Source organism: Argopecten irradians, chromosome 4 (genome assembly GCF_041381155.1).
Source record: "Argopecten irradians isolate NY chromosome 4, Ai_NY, whole genome shotgun sequence".
Taxonomy (NCBI): domain Eukaryota; kingdom Metazoa; phylum Mollusca; class Bivalvia; order Pectinida; family Pectinidae; genus Argopecten; species Argopecten irradians.
Genome location: NC_091137.1, coordinates 24366345 through 24387559, shown reverse-complemented (window position 1 = coordinate 24387559; position 21215 = coordinate 24366345). Strand labels below are relative to the sequence as shown.

At 34.8% G+C, this 21215-nt stretch overlaps 2 protein-coding genes across 2 annotated transcripts; one reads left to right on the top strand and one right to left on the bottom strand.

Annotated features, from left to right (window-relative positions):
* Positions 1 to 933: 933 nt before the first annotated feature.
* LOC138321067 (heat shock cognate 71 kDa protein) lies at positions 934 to 8447 on the bottom strand. Its single transcript, XM_069264477.1, has 7 exons — positions 8291 to 8447; positions 6316 to 6530; positions 5767 to 5972; positions 5345 to 5497; positions 3754 to 4309; positions 2130 to 2531; positions 934 to 1951 (listed from the first exon to the last, which is right to left on the bottom strand). Exons 2-7 carry the CDS (start codon positions 6524 to 6526, stop codon positions 1500 to 1502), a joined length of 1980 nt encoding a protein of 659 aa, XP_069120578.1. The 5' UTR covers positions 6527 to 6530; positions 8291 to 8447; the 3' UTR covers positions 934 to 1499.
* Positions 8448 to 10162: 1715 nt separating this feature from the next.
* Positions 10163 to 19794, top strand: LOC138321066 (heat shock cognate 71 kDa protein-like). The gene is made up of 7 exons (XM_069264475.1): positions 10163 to 10849; positions 11807 to 12055; positions 12421 to 12566; positions 12974 to 13126; positions 16016 to 16574; positions 17411 to 17815; positions 18198 to 19794. The coding sequence occupies exons 2-7, from the start codon at positions 11821 to 11823 to the stop codon at positions 18689 to 18691; spliced, it is 1992 nt and encodes a 663-aa protein (XP_069120576.1). The 5' UTR covers positions 10163 to 10849; positions 11807 to 11820; the 3' UTR covers positions 18692 to 19794.
* The last annotated feature ends 1421 nt before the right edge of the window (positions 19795 to 21215 follow it).

Sequence of the window (21215 nt, the reverse complement as noted above, 5' to 3'; positions counted from 1 at the left end):
ATGAAAAAGGCCCAAGCGATACCAACATACGTCGATGATCACGAGTACTAGCGTAATGTATTATCTTTGCTTTGACACGTGAATGTGCAATGTATTATCTTTCCTTGACACGTGAACGTGGGGTTCAAAAGGAACCTCCATGGATATAAAATAAGAAAGTTTCAAATAATGATAAAAAAAACCTTTGAAATAGCAAATAATACGACGCCCAAATTAGCGTACCGTGGCGCTGATAGTTTGTGGACATAATCTTTTTTTGCACTGCAAGGATATAGGACAAATCCTTGGGCAATAGTTAGGTACTTTTGGTAAGCGATACGATCTCGCCTACATTGTTGCTGGAAACCTTAAAGTAAGGTGATCCCAGAGAATGATCAATGTTGGGCGATTATGAAAGAAGGATCTTTTCTCTGACTTTCAGTCATCTTGTTGACGGATCAGTCCCAAGATGCCCTATGCACAACTAGGATCCAATTATGTGTAACACGTTATACGAGTTACATTTTTAAAATTTGAGAAAGAACTCTTCAGTATTTTCCCCCGAGAAGCGGTAACAAACTTCAATTATCAAAATCCGAGATCCTATAGGCCATCTTGCTGACCGATCCACAACTAAGGCCATAGAGGAACCTCCATATAGAATTAGAGAATTTATTCAACCGCACGTATGGATCATATATATTCAACCAACTGTTGTATAACTTCAACAGGTTACTTCATGGGACTACTGAAGGGAATAGCCCAACATCTGAAAAGAAAATAGGTTTCCAAAAAATCGTTTTCAATTTCATTTTGTTTTAATTTGATAGGTCCTCTTCCCAAATCAAAATATCCTACTAAATATACACTGAAAGTAAATTATTGCAACCTTCACTAGTTAATTGTTCAATTACAAACTGAATTCACTGTTAAAAATGAAAACAGAAATACATCTTTTGTTCTGGCTCTTTTATTCAATTTTTTAATGTTTCTTTTTTCCTCTTTTTTAACATCTTAGCATTGATGGATACTTCATTCAACATTTGAAAAAAGCATCTACAGTTTTATCCACTCGATGGTTACATATTACTTGGGGGTCTTGTTAAGCTTGACAAGTATTTGTTATAGCATCTCATGATCTGATGCCATGGAATGATGAAAAAGTTCATCTTGTATAAATACATTTGACTATTCTGACAAGTGTTAGATTAAACTGGATGGAAACGAAGAAAACTAAAATCAACAAAATTTAACTTCAGTAACAATAATAATGTTATTTGAAATAAAGCATGGATTGTTTTTTTGTTTTGTTTTGATCTTCGTAAAGTTGTAATTTATTAGAAGCACTAAGCATATGCAGCAAGTAAGCATTTTCCATTGGTCTTGGTTTGACAGACACTTCACGTTTGACTAGATTTTAATATATTCATGATTTGTAACTTAAATTTATCGATCACTTCCTTGAGCATTGTTCCGTATATGATGGTAATTTACTTAGTCCCGAGTCTTAGGCCCGATCTTTAATCGACCTCCTCGATGGTTGGGCCACCGCTTCCACCAGTGGACTGACTGTCAGCACCACCTGGCATACCTCCAGGCATACCACCGGGCATACCACCGGGCATACCACCGGGCATACCTCCAGCGCCACCAGCTCCCTGGTAAAGCTTGGTAATGATGGGATTACACACGCCCTCCAACTCCTTCTGTTTGTGTTCGTACTCGTCCTTTTCAGCTAGCTGATTAGCGTCTAGCCAAGTGATCACTTCTGAGCACTTGTCAACGATGGTCTTCTTGTCGTCTTCGCTGATCTTACTCTTGAGGTTGTCATCCTCAACGGTGGATTTCATCTGGAAGGCATAGCTCTCCAGGGCATTCTTGGCGGAGACACGGCTACGTTGTACATCATCTTCTGCCTTGTATTTCTCTGCGTCGTTCACCATCCTTTCGATCTCATCCTTTGACAGACGACCTGAATGAGGCAACAAAAACATTTATTTAGATAGTTAATTAATTCCTTCATCCACTTTTATTTCCTTTAAATTATTGAATTTTTTACATTATTTTAAACTTTTGAAATTTTTAATAAAAAATGTTGAAACAATATTTTGATAGTCAAAATCATGTTCCAATAGTAAAAATAAACCTACCTTTGTCATTGGTGATGGTGATTTTGTTTTCCTTGCCAGTGCTCTTGTCGACGGCAGACACATTCAAGATACCGTTGGCATCAACATCGAAGGTAACCTCAATCTGTGGAACACCTCTGGGTGCTGGTGGAATTCCGGTCAGTTCAAACTTTCCAAGCAGATTGTTGTCTTTGGTCATTGCTCGTTCTCCCTCGTATACTTGGATCAACACACCAGGCTGATTGTCAGAGTAGGTGGTGAATGTTTGGGTCTGTTTTGTGGGGACAGTTGTGTTACGCTTGATAAGGGATGTCATCACTCCTCCAGCGGTCTCGATACCCAGGGACAATGGAGCTACATCCAACAACAGTAGATCTTGGACCTCCTCCGACTTGTCTCCGGACAGGATAGCTGCTTGGACAGCTGAAAACAATCAAACAAATATAAATGTTAACTTCAAAAAGAGCAAATAATATTTTAATTAACATTATAGAAGGAACTAGACTATCAGGCAAAATGCAGCAATGCTTTCATCTTTTGCATATTAAATTTTCCAAGATTATGGCAATTTTTGAAGGAGCATTAAATATACAAAGAAATTTTCTTGAATCATAGCAGGTCTTCATGTACTCCAACAATGTTAGAGGTATAGCACGACGGGACACTTTTGATCATGACATTGTGTCCAACCTCTAACAATCGAGGCAGGATTCACACGGCGCAGAAATGGGCTCGATAAAAAATTCAAAATTTCAAGTTGTGTTTACACTAACCTTTCATATCCTGAAAGAATTATCCCAAATCATGTTAAATCCAAAATTCAAAACGTCACTATTGCACTTTTATACCGAATTTAGACATTTCTTTACCCCCACCACACTATTTGTAAGTCTACCCGGTCGCCATTTTTACTCGGTTGTTACAAATTACGGAATGGTGACAGAAAGTAAAAGTATCATTATCTATAAAATATCTTGCAGCATTTCGACTAAAATGCATTAATTTATTTAAATATTTCCAGAATCAATCAGAACTGATAAAAAATACTTGTTTCCGTGCATATAAACAACCTTGGTTACCACTATTAATATTATCTTTCCACTTGATACACCATACCATAATTTGATAAACTGGAAGTGACGAAAATTTGAATAGGAATTAACCTCTTAATTATACAGCGATGCACATAATTGCTATGGGTCAGCTCTTAAATGTGTGATTATTCCGTGGGTTAATGTTATGTCATACCTATACTTATACCAGGAAGTGTTCATGGACAACTTCTGATTACGTTATACATGTTTTTGGACATTCTGGTAAGTTTTTCACTGCGTAATTAAGCGTCAAAGTTCCGCTCTAATTCGAGGGCGTAACTTGCGAAGACTCATATAGGGGTCGGGCATTAGATCTCGGTATTGCACATCAGAAGTTTCTCAATATCAAGATCTAATATTATTGGATTAGTCTTCATGGAGAATAGGGGTTGATGACCAAATGGTCCTCTCCAAAATGACCTCTGCAAGTTTAATGAAAGTCCTTTTTTTCTGTTTCACTTGAAGATTTGTTTCTGTGATAAAAGTGCAAACCAAAATAAAATTTGGCAAGTCGATTCTTTGAAAGTTTTAAAACCAATACTGATACATACCTGCACCATAGGCGACGGCCTCATCGGGATTAATGGATTTGTTCAGTTCTTTGCCATTGAAGAAGTCTTGAAGAAGTTTCTGGATCTTTGGAATACGTGTGGACCCACCAACCAGTACTATGTCATGAATTAAACTTTTGTCGAGTTTAGCATCACGTAGGGACTTTTCTACTGGTTCCAAGGTACCTCTGAACAGATCTGCGTTCAACTCCTCAAAACGGGCTCTTGTGATGCTGGTGTAGAAATCAATTCCTTCATAGAGGGAATCAATCTCCACGCTGGCCTGAGCACTGGATGACAAGGTTCTCTTTGCTCGCTCACATGCTGTCCTCAGACGACGAACAGCCCTTTTGTTATCTTGTATGTCCTTTTTGTGTTTACGCTTGAATTCCTGAACAAAGTGGTTTACCATACGGTTATCGAAGTCCTCACCACCCAAGTGGGTGTCTCCAGATGTGGATTTCACCTCAAAGATTCCATCTTCAATCGTCAGAATGGATACATCAAAGGTACCACCACCTAAATCAAAGATGAGAACATTTTTCTCTGTGCCAACCTGGAAAATAATAGAACAATATTATATTGACTGAACTTGAAATTTCAGAACTGTCACTGAAGAATTGCTAAAGTAGCAACTTCAACATCAATATAAGCTACTATGTAAACAATAATACACAAGAATTCCAGGGAAGTAGATGTGTCGCCTGCACAGCATCACAAAAAATAGTTATTTACAGTTGAAAATAGTTAATAATAAGGTGAATTAATAAAGTCCTGTAACTCTGGCAAATATTTATGGATTTTGAGAAGTATTGTACCCATCTAAGATCTCATTTATATACAGCAATATACCAAATTTGGTTGAAATCGGACAAAAAATACTGAAGTTGTCAATTGGAGGCCATGTTTCGACGATTTTAAAGTCCCGTAACTCTTGCAAATATTGACAGATTATGACCAGTATCAAACCCATCTTAGATCTCATTGATATAAAGAAAGATACCAAACTTCATTGAAATCGGACAATAATTAAGTTGTTCAGTGGAAAACATGGATTTTTCTGTTTGTACAATTTTCAAGTCCGTAACTCTTGCAAATATTGATGGATTTTGACCATTATTGAACCCATCTGAGGTCTCATTAATATAAAGCTATATACTTAATTTGGTTGAAATTGGACAAATATTTAAGTTATCGAGCGGAAACCATGGATTTTTTTCTGTTTTGACGATTTTAAAGTCCTGTCACTCTTGCAAATTTTTTAATATTGATGGATTTTGACCATTATCGAACTCATTCAAGATCTCATTGATTTAAAGCTTTATACCAAATGTGGTTGAAATAGGACAATAAATACTGAAGTTATCACACGGAAACCGCTTTCCAGACAACGCCGACATAATGATACCCAAGTGTCATCCTTGTGTTGCAGGCGACACAAAAATAACTTTTGTGTAGAAGTTTTTATTATGTCTCCACAAAATACACTTTAAATGCTCTCTAAAACATGTATGCCTTAGTATTTCATAAACAGTATAAACTCCTACTTGCATTGGCAGGGCATGAAAAATTCCAATATTGAAAGCCTTACCTTTTTGTCCAGACCGTAAGCAATGGCGGCTGCTGTTGGCTCGTTGATGATACGAAGAACATTAAGACCAGAAATTGTTCCAGCATCTTTTGTTGCCTGTCTCTGCGAGTCGTTGAAGTAGGCTGGGACTGTTACTACTGCATTTGTTACGGTCTGGAATAAACATCAATCAATTCATTTCTATACACAAACATTTATGCCTATCAAATCTCAACACCAACATTTCGATGTAGTCAATTGGAAACTAAATAAAGACTCATATTTCCATACTTGAATATTAGTTATCTGCCCTTGCAGGAAGGTATTGTGAGATTACATAACTCTAAGCACAACATTAATGACTTTTCACTAACAATAACTGCCAATGTGCAGATAACTGCCATGTATGTATAGATAAAATACTTCACACTTTAAAGTAATACCTTTCCCAAATAAGCTTCTGCAGTTTCCTTCATTTTGTTGAGAACCATGGAGGAAATTTCCTCAGGGAAGAAAGTCTTCTCTTCTGTCTTGTAATTGACTTGCAATTTTGGTTTACCATTGTCATTAACCACATTAAACGGCCAGTGTTTTTTGTCGGATGTCACACATGGGTCATCGTATTTTCTGCCGATAAGACGTTTGGCATCTAAAGCAAACATACAATGATTATAAAATGCAATTGAACCGATATTTTTTAAAATAACAGGTTTCCATTATATAGCATTAACAGGTTAAAAACCACTTTGTTCATAAATTATCTGCCATTTACACCTTACAAGGCAACAATTGGATTAGAAATGGTTCTTCCAATAATTTACCTTAAACTAAGAATGTTCACATTATGGTGAAGTAAATTGTTTAATCATAGAGAAGCAGTAAATGATATTGTAAATTACTGTGAATTCTATCTTTTCCACACAAGAAAAACAATCTTTTACTTCAAACATATGGTCTTATTTCAACTCTGAAAAGCCTTAAAAAGAAATTACCAAAGATTGTGTTTGTTGGGTTCATTGCCACTTGGTTCTTGGCTGCATCTCCAACGAGACGCTCTGTGTCTGTGAATGCCACATAACTTGGGGTTGTCCTGTTTCCTTGGTCATTGGCGATGATTTCTACTTTGCCATGTTGAAACACTCCAACACATGAGTAGGTTGTTCCCAAATCAATGCCAACTGATGGTGCAGTAGACTTGCTCATTTTGCTAAAAACAAAACCGAAATAAAACTTAAAGCAATTTTTTAATAAATGTTCACATTTTTTTTCTTAAAGCAAATTTTATTCCATCTCTGCCTATTTCAATCTACAGTGTACCCCATTCCCTCCTCCAAGAATGTTAGAGGTTAACACAACGAGATACTTTTTAACATTGTGTCGTGTGACCTCTAACGAGCACGACCATTGAATCATGTTGCTGGGCTACAGCTGATCAAAATGATGTAAAATGTATCAAAAGTCACATTTTATATGCTGTCACCTACCTTTATGGATTTATGTATCACAAATACACATATTTGCAAGACTTTTTCAACAAATAGGCCGAGAAGCTATGATAAATGCATTTCTTAAAATATTCATCGTATTTTCACTTGTATATTGACTGCCATTTTAAATTTGAATAGGAATATTGAGGTTGAAATGTGTACAGAAAACAAGCGAAACGAAGTAAGCCTCAATTCCATTATGCATTTTGCTAAATTTAAATTTTGTGTTTTATATTTACCATAGCAGCCATAAAGTTTAAGTGACAGTAGAATTGGGCACATTGACTTGCATACAATTAACATGGATTTAACAATATGTGAGTGGTGTCATACACATTTATTTGCAGGAATGGATAAATATATAATCAACAAGTCAAGCAGTAATCGTTTATATATCTTGCCATTTTAATTGTCTTAGATATCTAAGTTTAAACCCAGCGACAAATAACTGGGCGCTGCCAGCATCATGACAGACATACGGATATTGTATGAGGTCGCATATCCACCCAATATAATCAGATGGAATAAGACCTCATACACGTGTAGGAGTACCCATTCCCTAGCATCTTTTAGATGTCATGAAAAATAAATTAATTTGATTACTAATAGTAATAAATAGTAATGATCAGTGATCAATGTGATCAAATGTATATAATCGTAGCTAGGTCTATTTCACCATTCACATTGTGAAAGTCGGACACATAAACCTTTCAGCAGACATTCTTTTTTCCGTTCACTCGTTAACCAACCTGACAACAGAGTAGTAACAAAAACCAGACTATTTGTAACATGTTGCCAAGGGGGAAATTATCTAGGAATGATAACTATTCCGTACACTCTATTTATATACCATACTTTTAACACTTCATTGTTTTGTTGTCTCCTTTACGAGACGGCTCTACCACGCCAGACTGAACTCACATGACCAATCCCGGAAGATAATGAATAGAACTTGCTAGAACAAGGTAACGCGTCCTAAGTCAAATCGATAACGAAACTAAAATTTCTAGAAATAAAAAATCTCGTATCTGAAAGTAGGATCTTTATGTTATTCATCCACAGTGTTTACAAATTATATATTTAAACGTAACTTAAGTTAAGACAAAGACTGAGTAACTAAGCAAAACCGGTTATAAAATGGGATCGATTTAGCCGGCGGCGTGCACGTGGTGTTGACGATTGGTAACGTGAATGAACAAAGCCTTCGGTAGGCCTACTTCCAATCTAACGAAACATCATTTCGAGGGAATTTAGTAACTAAAACTAATGTATTATTAACACGAGAAATATAAAATGTTACGATCTTCATTTAACTTTTTGATACAACGGTGTTAGCCCAGTGAAAATTCAATGCCGGTCATTGTCATCTGCACGAGGGCTCCTCCCTGAAAATTATTTTTGACAAAATTTACACAAATCCCAACAAAACCATCAATCAGAATCGAATCGATTTTCTTCCCATACAATTTCACAAAATTACCTGTTGTTTTTGGTGTTTCTTCTTGAATATAAGCGCCAGTTATTTCAATGTTCTTGTCTCAGCTAAACCCCTCGTTCCGGTTTGATCTTGGTTCCCGGCGTTATGCGACCAGTATTTATGCGCACTTGAGGATATGACGTGAAATCTGGAACATTCCACAATATTCGCCAATCAGAGCAGAGAAAACAAGTCACGTGTTTATAACACCCCCTTTCTAGATTTTCCACATAGTTCCAGAAAAAGAACTCATCAATGATAACTAGAGTACGTAAATAATACTGATAAATATAGAAAATCACACGATATTACTATTAACGTTAAAAACCGAATATCGGTTAAAGATGTCAATATTCTAGATTTAACAACGTTACTGACGTTACAAGTTTAGTAAAGTATTAGATATGTTTTTTTACGGTTTTATATTGTTGGAATAATTTGTAAATTTATGTAGGCCTAACAGATAGATTCTAATATTTTTTTTATTCAAAATTTAAATGTTTAAATAGAAACAAGGACTTTTAATATTGATATTATGCAATTTGTACTTGGTACTTAATTGGCCTAGCCTACTGTTACAGTAGCTATTTAAATCGTTCCTAACAGGAAAATGGAACACGTGCACAATTAAGTTGAGATGATTTTACATGACATTTCAATCCGTATAGCCTAATATGTCACCATTTAAATAAGAAAGTGATGAAAATCTCAAAAAGCTAGGAAAACGCGCTGTCGTGTATTTAAATTAATTTCGGACGTGTTTTGTGGACACTCGAACCTGCTGAAATATGCATTTCTGACATGTAAATAAACCATGATATGAAAAATGGAGACATCTGTTTATATGTAGTATTAGGGAAAATTATGTTTCAAACACTACGATTTTTACAATATATATCTTTAAAAAGTGTTGGGTAGTCTATTTCAATAAAATACTGAAAAATGAATATAGTCTTTTTTAATTTATAGCTGTATAATTACAATGGACCTAAAACTGTAGACCAAATTAGCCAAATGTGACATTTAAGCATGACAATAATAATTTTATTTCAACTCTAAATAACAGTATTAACATTTTATTACCAGATTTTTACAACCTCTTAAATAAAAATGCTACAATCTCTACCGGAACTAAAAACTCCAAACTACATTGGTTACAATATAGAATCAACCAACACATTTTAACATCCAATTCTTTCGTGTCTAAAAGTGGGCTTGCTGAAAGTGCTAATTGTTATCGTTGTAAAACGGAAAAAGAGACAATAGTACATATTATGGGAATGTATAGATGTGCAGAATTTTTTTAATTAACTTTGAATCCCTATTAGATAGATTACTCATCCCATTCGCCTTTAACAAAGAAACATTCCTTTTTTGGATTATTTAATCAACCAATACTACATAATAGGGTAGATAATATGATTATTTTAGTATTAAAACAATACATATATAGCACAAGATGTTATCAAGAGAATTTATCAGTATGTGCCTTAACTAAATTTATAAAGGAAGCGTACTTCACAGAAAAATATACTGCAGTCAGCAATGGTGACATTCATATTTACAAATTAGACAATTATTGGAATAAATGGAATAGCTTAATCAATATGTAACCCTGGTTCAATAATTTAAAAAAGGAATATTAACAACCAGTAAATCATAATCAAAAACTCACATACACATGTAACATTAGCTGTGGCTTCTGAGATCTTTCTTACTATAACTCTCTCTCCTTTCTCTCTACCCTCTTATCTATCCACTATACAAACCCTTTCGCTTTCTCGCTTCTTTCTCCTCTTCTTTAGAAAAACAACATCACTGTATTTTCCTTTTAAAAATAACTGATTTAGTATGATGTCTCATTACGTAATCTCAAGATAACGCATATATAATACAGGTCAGGTTTATATTGTATATTAGACTGACAATGAAAGAATATAAAAGTATGTAAGAATCGATAGCAAGAGTGTGCATGTTTGTATGAAAGAGAGTAATTATGATGTCATACTTAATATATATATATATATATATATGATGTCAACCAGTAGTAATGCTTGTGCTAAAGGCAAAACTGAAATTGAAGATGAATGGGTCATAATATGAATGATTACGTACTAGCACAAACCAAGGAGATTGAAATCGGTGATGAAAGAATGAGTTGAATAATGTATAATATGTATTTCAAAATGATTTTGTACAATGTGTTGTTTCTAAAAATAAAAAAGATACAAAAAAACACAACAACAACAAAAAAACATTTTATTAGATTCTACCATATGTTAGTGAATTATCTCTACCATCCACAGGTGAAACTTTGATAATGCAAATTCAAAATGAGCTTAATGCACCAGTTTCTAGAAATCAATAAAGATTGAGCACTTTGCAAGAGGATTTTTTTACTTCGTGTATTTATTGGTCCTACCCTGACTTTTCATATGTAAAGGGAGGCTACTCTGACGATAATCGGCCACCTGACAACATGTAAACAAATGAAAGACAAATGATAAACATGTTATGTCTACGACACTATAGTATCACCAACGTTGTTATCATTACTGCATGGTTTGTATACACAGGGACTTGATGAATTCATGCAGATCTACTTATTAGCTACATGTAGCACTAGCTAATAGGCATATACATTTTGTATTAGATATATCTGTAAAGGTTCCATTACTTAGGTGACTTATGATTAATCGAAGTGTATCATTCCGCAAGTCAGACAGGGAGGGGAAATAGGAAGATGGCGATACATCGTACATTACAATACATTATTTCATTATACTACATATTATGTTTATAACAAATTATTGTTTTATTTATATTTTAGTCTAGTGATGTATACGTGCATGATACGTTTAATCACATTGATTACAGATATCGATGTACATGCATGTTTTGCTTGTTCTTGTTTAGTCTTGTCTTGCTATACAGTGTCACTTTTTTTTTAAATTTCATCCCGGCATGAAAGAAATTTTCTAAGCAAACTGTGTGAATCCACGTAAAAAATATTCATACAAAATTTCTTTCATAATCCGATGAAATTATCTTTTTCATAGAAATATGAAGAAAAAGAATCGGCTATTAAGAAAGTCGAATTAGTGTGAATACAAAGAAAAAAAACCCATTTATTTCGTTTTGATAAAAAAAATAATAATAAACGTATATGAGTTGCAAGTGAAATCCTCCATTTTGTGGAAATAACAGGAATAACAATGATTGAACATATTTACCAACGCTTATAGTCGAATATTACCATGGTTGGGTGGATGTCATTTTCTTATAACTTCTTCTTATTCTTTAATATGATTTTGGCTTCTGGCTGTTCTGAGATAAAATTGAGCCAAGTAGGCCAAAATATTAAGGACTCAATAAAACATTGAAAAGTAGCATGATTAGTTAACTGTTTATATTTCAATTAATCCTATTGGTTTAGCTAATGTTTTGATGAACTATTTTATTTGATTCGTCAAAATTGACAACATTTTACTTTTACTATTTCATGTGTTGGCTTTCAAGAGTAGGGTAGCGAAATGCAGCAAGCTCAGAAGCGAAAGACATCTCCCCCTCGAGTTATTGGGCTGGATATTGGGGACACTAATTGTAGAGTTTGCACGTGGTCATCAAAATCCGGAAAACCAGAACCACTGGTAGACGAGTTGGGAAACAAATGTGTACCATCTATTGTAGCAGTTACGGATGTGGGCGTGGTGGCAGGTCACGAAGCTCTGACATCCTTCTCAAGGAATCCTCACAACGTCTTTTCAGGTACAGGTTCGGATAATGCGTTTTACGAGCAGACGGTTAGACAAAATATCAATGTTGAGCTCCCCTCCAACATATACGTACTTGCAGATATCGTCATTCTTTTTAACAACTCAACAAAACACATTTATCAAATACGAAGTTCCCATGAGAAAAAAAAACTAAGAAAAATTCAAGTAAAAGAATATTTAGATTTTAATGCTGACTACAATACACTTTTCTCTGACGAGACATTTGCGCTCATGTAATTAAGATTTTTTTCCAAATTGGCAGCGCTTTACGATATCTAAACACTCTGAACATTCCCGTTAACTCCTGGGAACCTTACATAGCATACCATACATCAGATAATGATTTAATACGTTTAGGTATAACAGCTCTGTTGAAAGTGGATCCAGAGGAAAAACGCTTTAAAGTGGAGATCAATGGTGTCGAAACGACACTCTCACCAAAAGATATTCTCACCCATCTACTGGTCAAAATCAAGGACATAGTCCAGCGACATTTTGGCAAGGTAAGTAAACTTACCGATGTCCGTGTTGGTGCTGTGCTTCCTTTCTTTTATTTTATTCTGAGACTTGATAGTCAAAATATTTTTCTAACAGAATAATACAGCTCCGATCTACTTGTCAAACATTTCCCATGGCATGATCGAACCCAGAACGCACGGATGCGACACATGTTTCCGTGTTAATTTGCTTTCACAAGGCTTTGATTCAATTTCAACAAATTTTATTTCAAATATTACTTGAAAAGGGTTGAACAACAGACATAGCCTATATAAGTTCTCTCCCTAAAGCTTTGATTGCGGTACAAACTAGTATTGGTAACCTAGTTATTGGATATTAGTTATGAGAGGACTATACGGATACTTGATTGTGTTTCAGACATTCATTTTACCTTACTTTTTTATCATTCCAGGAAGCTGTGAATGCTGTGGTTGCGGTACCGGTTTCGATGACCGATACTGGTCGCCAGGCCGTCAAAGACGCATGTAATGCTGTTGGTCTCAATACAATGAGGGTTATAAACCAGCCAACAAGTGTGTGTATTGCTTATAGACTCGACAGAAAGGTATGTACTCCTTTACATGTAGTACATCTATTAGTGAATAATATTTGTATGCGTGTTGATATTTTGGGTAAATAATTAGGGTTTATACTTCATTATTTGGTATTTTGTTTACATTTAAGAAGCTATGTACAACACCAAAATATATTTTGTTCGGGTTTTTTTTCCATTTAAATATTATCGGGAATCTATTTTCTTCTACTGCGCGGTATAAGTTGTATTATCAGCTTTTATATTACAATTTAAAGGCCAACTACCTTTCCAAAACAAAAAACAAAAGTTTCTTTAAAACAACTCAACGCAAGTATATACAGTGTCGTGCCAAAAGTCTTTCACATTTTATGACGCGTCGTCGTTCAATACCCGGAAGTAATTAGAATTTCTTTCCTCGCGATCCAAAAATTAGTACTAGAATCGGAACTCTTTTGTGTTGTGCAAGATGAAGTACGGGTGTTATCTCCCATATCTGTCAAATTCGCGTGGGGCTATTTTTAGTTTTGTAGCAGACGTCAACAATCATGAAGGATGGTTCGCCGGGAATTGACGTTGGCTGAAAAGGAACAAGTATATATATATATTTATTACATAATTTGTTTACACCAATCTATATATGAAGAAATATAATATTTTCAACTATTACACCGACCGTTCAATAAAACCTTGTTATATTGCACGGTTCGAAGTTATATTGCACGCTTCCATGGAAACGTTATATTGCATGGTTCGAGATGTTATATTGCACGGCTTTAGGAACACCTCGCTGTTGTTGTCTAGTTTTGTAGAAAACTTCCGAGGAATTGCGAGTAACAGTGAATCACGTTATTATGACGTCACAAAGGTTCACGCTCAATTTCGCGCTGGATTTATAGATCTCGAATCAAGCATGTCATGTAGACGTTTACTGTACCGAGTAAAGGACGGACACGATGAATTCATGTATTAGATCAAAAGGCTGCAAGCAGGTCTAATAATGTAAAAACAGACAATGAGACATCCAAACCGGAGTTACAACGTGACGTACGTGGGCTATACGTCAATCTTCAATAGGATATTAAGGTTTTTTTCCGTACGGTACGGTGTTGGTGATTTTGTTAAGTGATTGTCGTATTCGTTTTATAAAAAAAATATTCAACTGAAAAACTGGTGATTATGTAATAAAACAAATATTCCATGGTTACTGTGCTCTAGTTCATAATATTTACCCCTCGGTGATGGTAATCAACAAATGTTATATTGCACTCGGCCTTTGGCCTCGTGCAATATAACATTTGTTGATTACCATCACCTCGGGTTAAATATTATGAACTAGAGCACAGTAGCCCATGAAATATTTGTATAATATATCGATGGCCTGAGAAGAGGTTACAACATCAAACAGGTGAAATGGAAATACTTTCTTTGGCACCCCACTCAAATTTGCTGGGGTTTGGTACCCCAAGTGTCTAAAGGGTTTATTTTAAGGGGTCAATGAGAAAAAAATGTTGTTGATTTTTTTTTGATTTTTTTTTTGTTGTTTTTTTGTTTGTTTTTTTTTTGGGGGGGGGGGGAGGAGGGTTTAGGGGGTTGGTGGGGTTGGTGGGGGTTTTAAAAATTGAACCTAAATATATATATATATGTTGTTTCTATTTTCTGTTCCCTACAACACACTTATTTTCACTCAACAACATATCTCAAATCACAACACAATGATAACATATTTGAAGATTTCAAATTTATTTATATGCCTCTAGTGGGATTCGATCCATCGACTTAACTGACAGTTCCTGGCCCGGTGCTCTATCCACTGCTCCACAGAGCGTTTGCTGAGAATTATAACTTTTTCGTGTACTATTATTCACTTATATGACTTATAAATCATTTTCACATAAACATTTGTAATAAATATCAGAATCAAACTAAAATCAATCGAAGAAGATTATATATGGTTGTTACCTGTTGATACCTATTTGAGTGCGGGGTGCAAAAGGAAGTCTTACCGGTGCAATTTTCTCTGCAGAATCTACATTAACAGTGAAGTTTTATTTTGCTGTTTTGCCGTCTGGCGCAGTGATAGTCCACTACATAAAGCACAGTTATTAGGACGATGACATTAAAAATAATAAGAATGAATTTATTATAAATAAATTGTTCAGAAAGTGATGGTAAATGTAGTTTAAGGCTCTGTCAGTTACTAATTTTTGGGACTCTACAAAATTATCAATCTCGTAATATATTCCCATTTTTAAAATCTGAGTATTCCGTTAAAAATGAGAAATGTATTAAATAAAGACCAGATACTAAATCATTTTGATGATTGATTGATTACCGATATATATCATTTATATATATTTTAATAAACACATTTTAAAGTTACCGTAACTGGGCAATTTTTTTGACATGCTATTTTTTCGTCAGTAATTTTTTGCAAACAATATGTTTCGATGAATTCATCTGTGAAAATGATTCAAAGTTATAGACAAACATCCACAATGCCTTATAAACATTAGTTACGACACAGAAGTTTTGCACGTTAAACGTTCTTCGTTTTTATGTATGTTAAGATAAAAACAGAGCTCCATAAAGGCAAATAATTACTAATAGAACATAACACTGCAAAAATGTGAAAGGAAATTGTAGACCACATCGTGGCTTCATAGTTTGATCTTGTGTACTCATTTTACTAATTATAGACGTAAATTTGATTTTTGGAAATACTGCCAAAATTCATTTACAGTTCTTATTTGTCTGTGTAAAATTAAAACTATGCATTGCAAGTAGCGTAATTCTCAAAATCTTAGTTACATTTGGTAGTAATTAAAATATGAAAAACTCTTGTTGACTCGTCAGTAAGGAAATTACAGCATACTTATACATGTATATTCAAAATGCTAAATTTTCTATATCCGATTTCAGTCTCCGGATAAGGATATCAAAGTGTTGGTAGTTGATATGGGTGGTAAAACCCTCAAACTTTCAGTGCTACTCATTGAGGACGGCATATACGAAATTCTTCACACAGCTTCACATTTAGATGTTTCCGGAAGTAGATTTGACGAACGTTTGGCAGATTTTCTCTTAAATGAATATGATAAGAAAAACAAGACAGCCCTTCAGAATGATTCAAGGATCACGCGACGCATGTGCGCTGCATGTTGTAAGGCAAAAGAATGCCTCTCAGGATCGTCATATACAAATATATTGATAGAGAACTTACACAACGATAAAGACTACAAAACTAGCGTGCGAAAAGCCAAATTCGAAGAGCTTAACATGGACCTTTTCAACCAATCAATAAAATTTATTGATGAGACATTAAAAGATGCGAATGTAAGTCAAGAAGATATAAACGTTGTGGTGATGGCAGGAGGCTCAACGAAGATACCAAAATTATCAGAAATGCTGACCAAGAAATTCCAGGAACAGGTCTTATCCGGTAACATTGATCCGGAGGATATCGTCTCCTATGGCTGTGGTAAGTGGTAAGTTCAGTCTTTGCATATTTTAGAGTTAGCTCCCTTGCGGATAGGAATCCATTGACATAATTATTTTGTGGGAGCAATTTACGTCGCGTTCCATGAAAAGTATGACGTTACGCTCGCAAACACATGACGTCAGAACCAATACATACCAGCAAGGACAGATAACTTTGTGATTTACAAATACAGAACATTATCATCATATGACCTTTTACGGTGAGCGTATTGACAAACTTTGTATGATTAATTTCTATGTCTGCGTTATGTTAAGTTACTATCCCCTAGTTATTAAACTAGTAATAGTTTGCATGTCTATGTATCACTTCGAATAGATCAAAGTGGTCATTTAGTAAACTGAAAGATGTGAAGAACATTTTAAAAGAAAGAAAACGGGACGAAATTAACTAATAAACAAATGGGATGAGGTTATGGTTTGCGAGAGTTGAAAAAGCATGGGAATGATAAACATAGTATTGGAACGAGGTTATCATAGATTTATTTAAATATGAAAAGAGTAGAAAAGAGAAACGTGAAAATGGTAGAAAATAAGAAGAGAAAAGCGGAGGTTAACATCAATGGGAATGAAAAAAGAGAGTAGCGCAAATGGGAATTAAAATGGACATAAGACAGCGTGGTATGGATACGAATGGGGAGTCAAAAACAAGAACACAAAAAGAGCTTGGTAGAAGGAGAATGTGAAACAAATAATGGAACGTAGTCGGATATTTGCAGAAATAAGAAACAAGGTGAAAAGTTAACCTGATTTAAAATCTCTTTGCATTTTGTTTTGTGAAGATTTTAATACCATTTTATGTATTTTTTTATTTTACAGTTATGCAGGCAAATATTTTGGCAGGACATACTCAATCTGAACAAACAACCGATCTACTACTACTTGATGTAGAGCCACTGTCGTTAGGTCTGGAAACTGCTGAGAACGTCATGATGGTTATGGTACCACGAAATGCCACGATACCATGTAAAAAGACCCTGGCATTTACCACATACCATGACGACCAGGTCACCATGGTATTTCGGTTGTTTGAAGGAGAGAGATGTTTCTCTGTTGATAATAATGACCTCGGGATGTTTGAAATGACAGGGATTTGGCCTGAACCCAGAGGACGGGCTCGGATTGACGTCACCTTCGAAATTGACTCAAATGGCGTTCTAACCGTCACTGCAGTAAACCGATTCTCAAGGAAGTCTCAGTCATGTTCTATCACGGATTTTAAATGTAAGTGATATGACAAAATGATTTAAATGATAGCATTACTCATGATTTTGTCATAAAAGGTCTGGTATGGGCACATTTTTTTTTAAATTATTCGATTCCCTGAAAATGTTATAATCGATTATTAATCGATACCGAATCAATTAATATATGTAACAATTGGTTTATAATAGATTATATAAACCAAGATTTCAAATAGATTTTTATGAAGGAGTCGTAGATAAAGCAAGATAATGAAAATATTCAAATGAGAATGGAACATTTTCTCAACCCATCAATCCATAGGGTTTGACATACTTGGTATATTTTATATAATCTTTTCGAAAATTCTATGCAAAAAAATCATAACACTTCATGGTTTTTCTCAAATCTTTACCTCTTTTAGCGTTTTACGACTATAATGAGCTAGAGGACATCATTGAGAGTGCCACAAGTTCAAAAGAAATTGACGAAAAGAACCTGTCGACAGTAACGTCAAAACTGGAGCTTGTGAGTTTTATCACAAACATTGAGGCCGCCGTGGAGGATGGGAAAGATATACATGGTGATGTGAAGCAAACAGTATTGAATAAATGTGGAGAAGTCAAGGACTGGATTGCAAATCAAGAATCCATTGAACAAAACATGTTTGAGGAAAAACTATCACTACTACAAAATGATGTCTCCAGTCTTGTGAATTTAAATAGTGATGTAATTAACCACTGTAGAAATGAGAAATTACATTTCATCAGTGGTAGAGTTCAGAATAAGGCACCTCGGAAATCCAAGGGGTTATCAAAGGGGTGGGGAAAGGGAAGGGGAGACTCGTCATCCACACTTGGAAAAAAGTCTACCAGACCAGCACCAGCCGTAGATTTCACAATAGACGAGGTGGATTAAATACGACCCAGACACCAATTTCTCCAAACATAATGTGAGTCAAAAACTGACTTAAGTCAGAGCTTTTCATATTGGTTACAAACTATTTTACTGAACTCTGCAAGTTTGTTTCGAAAAATCGTAACCTGGTCACTTAGATCACAAAAACGCAAATGGACCTAACACCATGCCATACATCTTCAAATGAATAAAAACGCATTTAACATGGAAAATACTAACATTTGATGAATTCACAGTTGAAATATAACTCTTGGTGAAATAATCGATGTAGTGCTATCAATTATTTTCAATTCCAAACAATGCACTTTATTTGCAAATGTCAATTAGACAGCAGGCATTGCCTAAAGGTGTTCTCTCTATGAAGTGCTATACAGTGTATTCCGAATTTGCATGTTACAGAGTTATCTGGACTTGCGGGTAGGTATTGATTGTGACGTCATGTGTTTGCGAGCGTAACGTCATACGTTTCGGAGAAAACGATGTGAATTGCGCTCACAAAATAATGACATAACAATCGATACCTACCCGCAAGGGAGCTAACTCTGTAATATGCAAAGACGGAATATTTTAATCTACGCACGATTCTTTGACTTTGTGTTGGAAATTAGTAATAAATTAGAGTAGAAATAAAGTAGAAATGTGCCAAACTGTTCCAATCTGAAATTATGGTATGTGGATTACAAACAATGATCTTATAAACAGCATACAATAGGTTTAAATAGCCATTAGTTGTATAAATATTTGTTAATGATGTCAGTCTTATAATAATTTGTTTTAATTTTGAAATGTTTAAATAAAATTTGATGGAAAAATACCGTTGATGTATATATATATATTTAACTAAGTAAAAAAGAACAATGTTCATGTGATGGTTTCCATATACATTAAAAGAAAACACAACTATAAAACAGTTTTTTCCTCCCTAGCGCTTTCTCGGCTCATGCCGGTCTTCAGGGGTTTGAATTCTTTTATTTGTAAAACATGACGTCATAGTACAATGACGTCATAGTAAGATTACGTCATGATATGGTACATAAAGATATTGTGAATGGTTCTGGAAGAAACTAACAAAAACATGAGGACAAAATAAAAACTAATATGAAGTTCCTTTGTCCCGTTCTGAATTTAGCACAGGTTTCATAAGTTGACTATATACAAATGTTCTTTCCTACATTAGTTGTATGAAAGTTTATATTTCAAGCTGGGCAATATACACACAAAATATTTTCAAGTGTATATGACCTGAATTGATCATATATTACATAGAAAAAAGATTCTGTGCAACTTAATGCTCGCATAAGCGCTTCGATGATATCGAATATTGTTCCTTGAAAAATGAAAACACAAATAACTGCACATGACAAGGGAACAAACTCAAACAACCCTCTATGTATTATATCATTCGTACCGATAACAGAAGCACAGGCTTTTTATTCTAAAGTATACTCAGGCTCAGTATTAAACATATAGGTACTGTATAACTGTAGAATCAAAAGCCTCTGATGTAACTCATGTGTACCGAAGAGTGTTGTAACCCGGTCTACTTACCCGAAAAATACGCATTGTTACAGAGATAGGACAATATCGGTGTAGACAATAGCGACAGATGGTAATGTAGAAATCATATTGGTAAATTAATTACGTAGATGTGAAGGTGTAAACATTGACACTGTAATGCATAAAGATAAAGGAATTAGCAATAATTAATATTTAAAGTTACTAAATCATTAGATTTACATAGATTTTTTAGGGTTTTTGACTTCCTACAAACGCTCTTATACCTGAAATTAGAAAGTTTTCAAAATTACAACATTCAATTTGAACTATTGGCAATGTTTATCAACGTTAAAATATCGCCAAACACAACAAGAAATTGTATCTGTCGGCATTGACTGTTTACAACGGAAAGAACCGAGTGCATATTTGAGTTCGAAATCGAGGTCGCTGAAAATCTCATCCGGCTAGTGGATATAGATGTAATAACAACACTAAGAGGCAACTTATATTTTATCGGTTACATTGGCCTGATTAAGCGTAATAGCCGATACAATATAGATGTAAGTATAATACTGGGTCAGTATAATATATACTTATACTTATGTTAGAAACGAGCACCTGTGCATTTACAGCGTATCTCAGTGGCGTAGGAAGATGAAACGTAATTGAGGGTAGGGGGGGGGGCAAGGTCCTCAATATTTGGACCCCCCCTCCTCGCCAATGTAATTCTTTAATTCAACACACAACCATATATACTTTGTAAACTTTTTTCGTTGTTGCTATCATCCCAGGATGGTAGCTATTAGAATCGGTCGCTTTGCCTGCCATATTGTTGGGATTTCACATGTTTATGAATACTCTGTTTACTTTGATTGGCTGGTCAAAACGATTTACGTGTGTTGATTGGTTACTTGTTGTTGTAGATTTCATGTGTGTAAGGTGTACTAGTGGGGAAATTATTGCAAACAAATTATCATTACATAAACCCAGAGAAGTCCGAATGGTTTTTTTTGTCGGACATTATTCT

Bases quoted from the DNA above. Each gene is read 5' to 3' on its own strand.
- LOC138321067 (XM_069264477.1), bottom strand. From the start codon at position 6,526: ATGAGCAAGTCTACTGCACCATCAGTTGGCATTGATTTGGGAACAACC. The intron at 5,498-5,766 runs GTATTACTTTAA...TGTTTATTCCAG, and splicing joins CAGAAGCTTATTTGGGAAAG to ACCGTAACAAATGCAGTAGT. The intron at 1,952-2,129 runs GTAGGTTTATTT...TGCCTCATTCAG, and splicing joins CACCATCACCAATGACAAAG to GTCGTCTGTCAAAGGATGAG.
- LOC138321066 (XM_069264475.1), top strand. From the start codon at position 11,821: ATGCAGCAAGCTCAGAAGCGAAAGACATCTCCCCCTCGAGTTATTGGG. The intron at 16,575-17,410 runs GTAAGTGGTAAG...TTTATTTTACAG, and splicing joins TATCGTCTCCTATGGCTGTG to TTATGCAGGCAAATATTTTG. The intron at 17,816-18,197 runs GTAAGTGATATG...TACCTCTTTTAG, and splicing joins TTCTATCACGGATTTTAAAT to CGTTTTACGACTATAATGAG.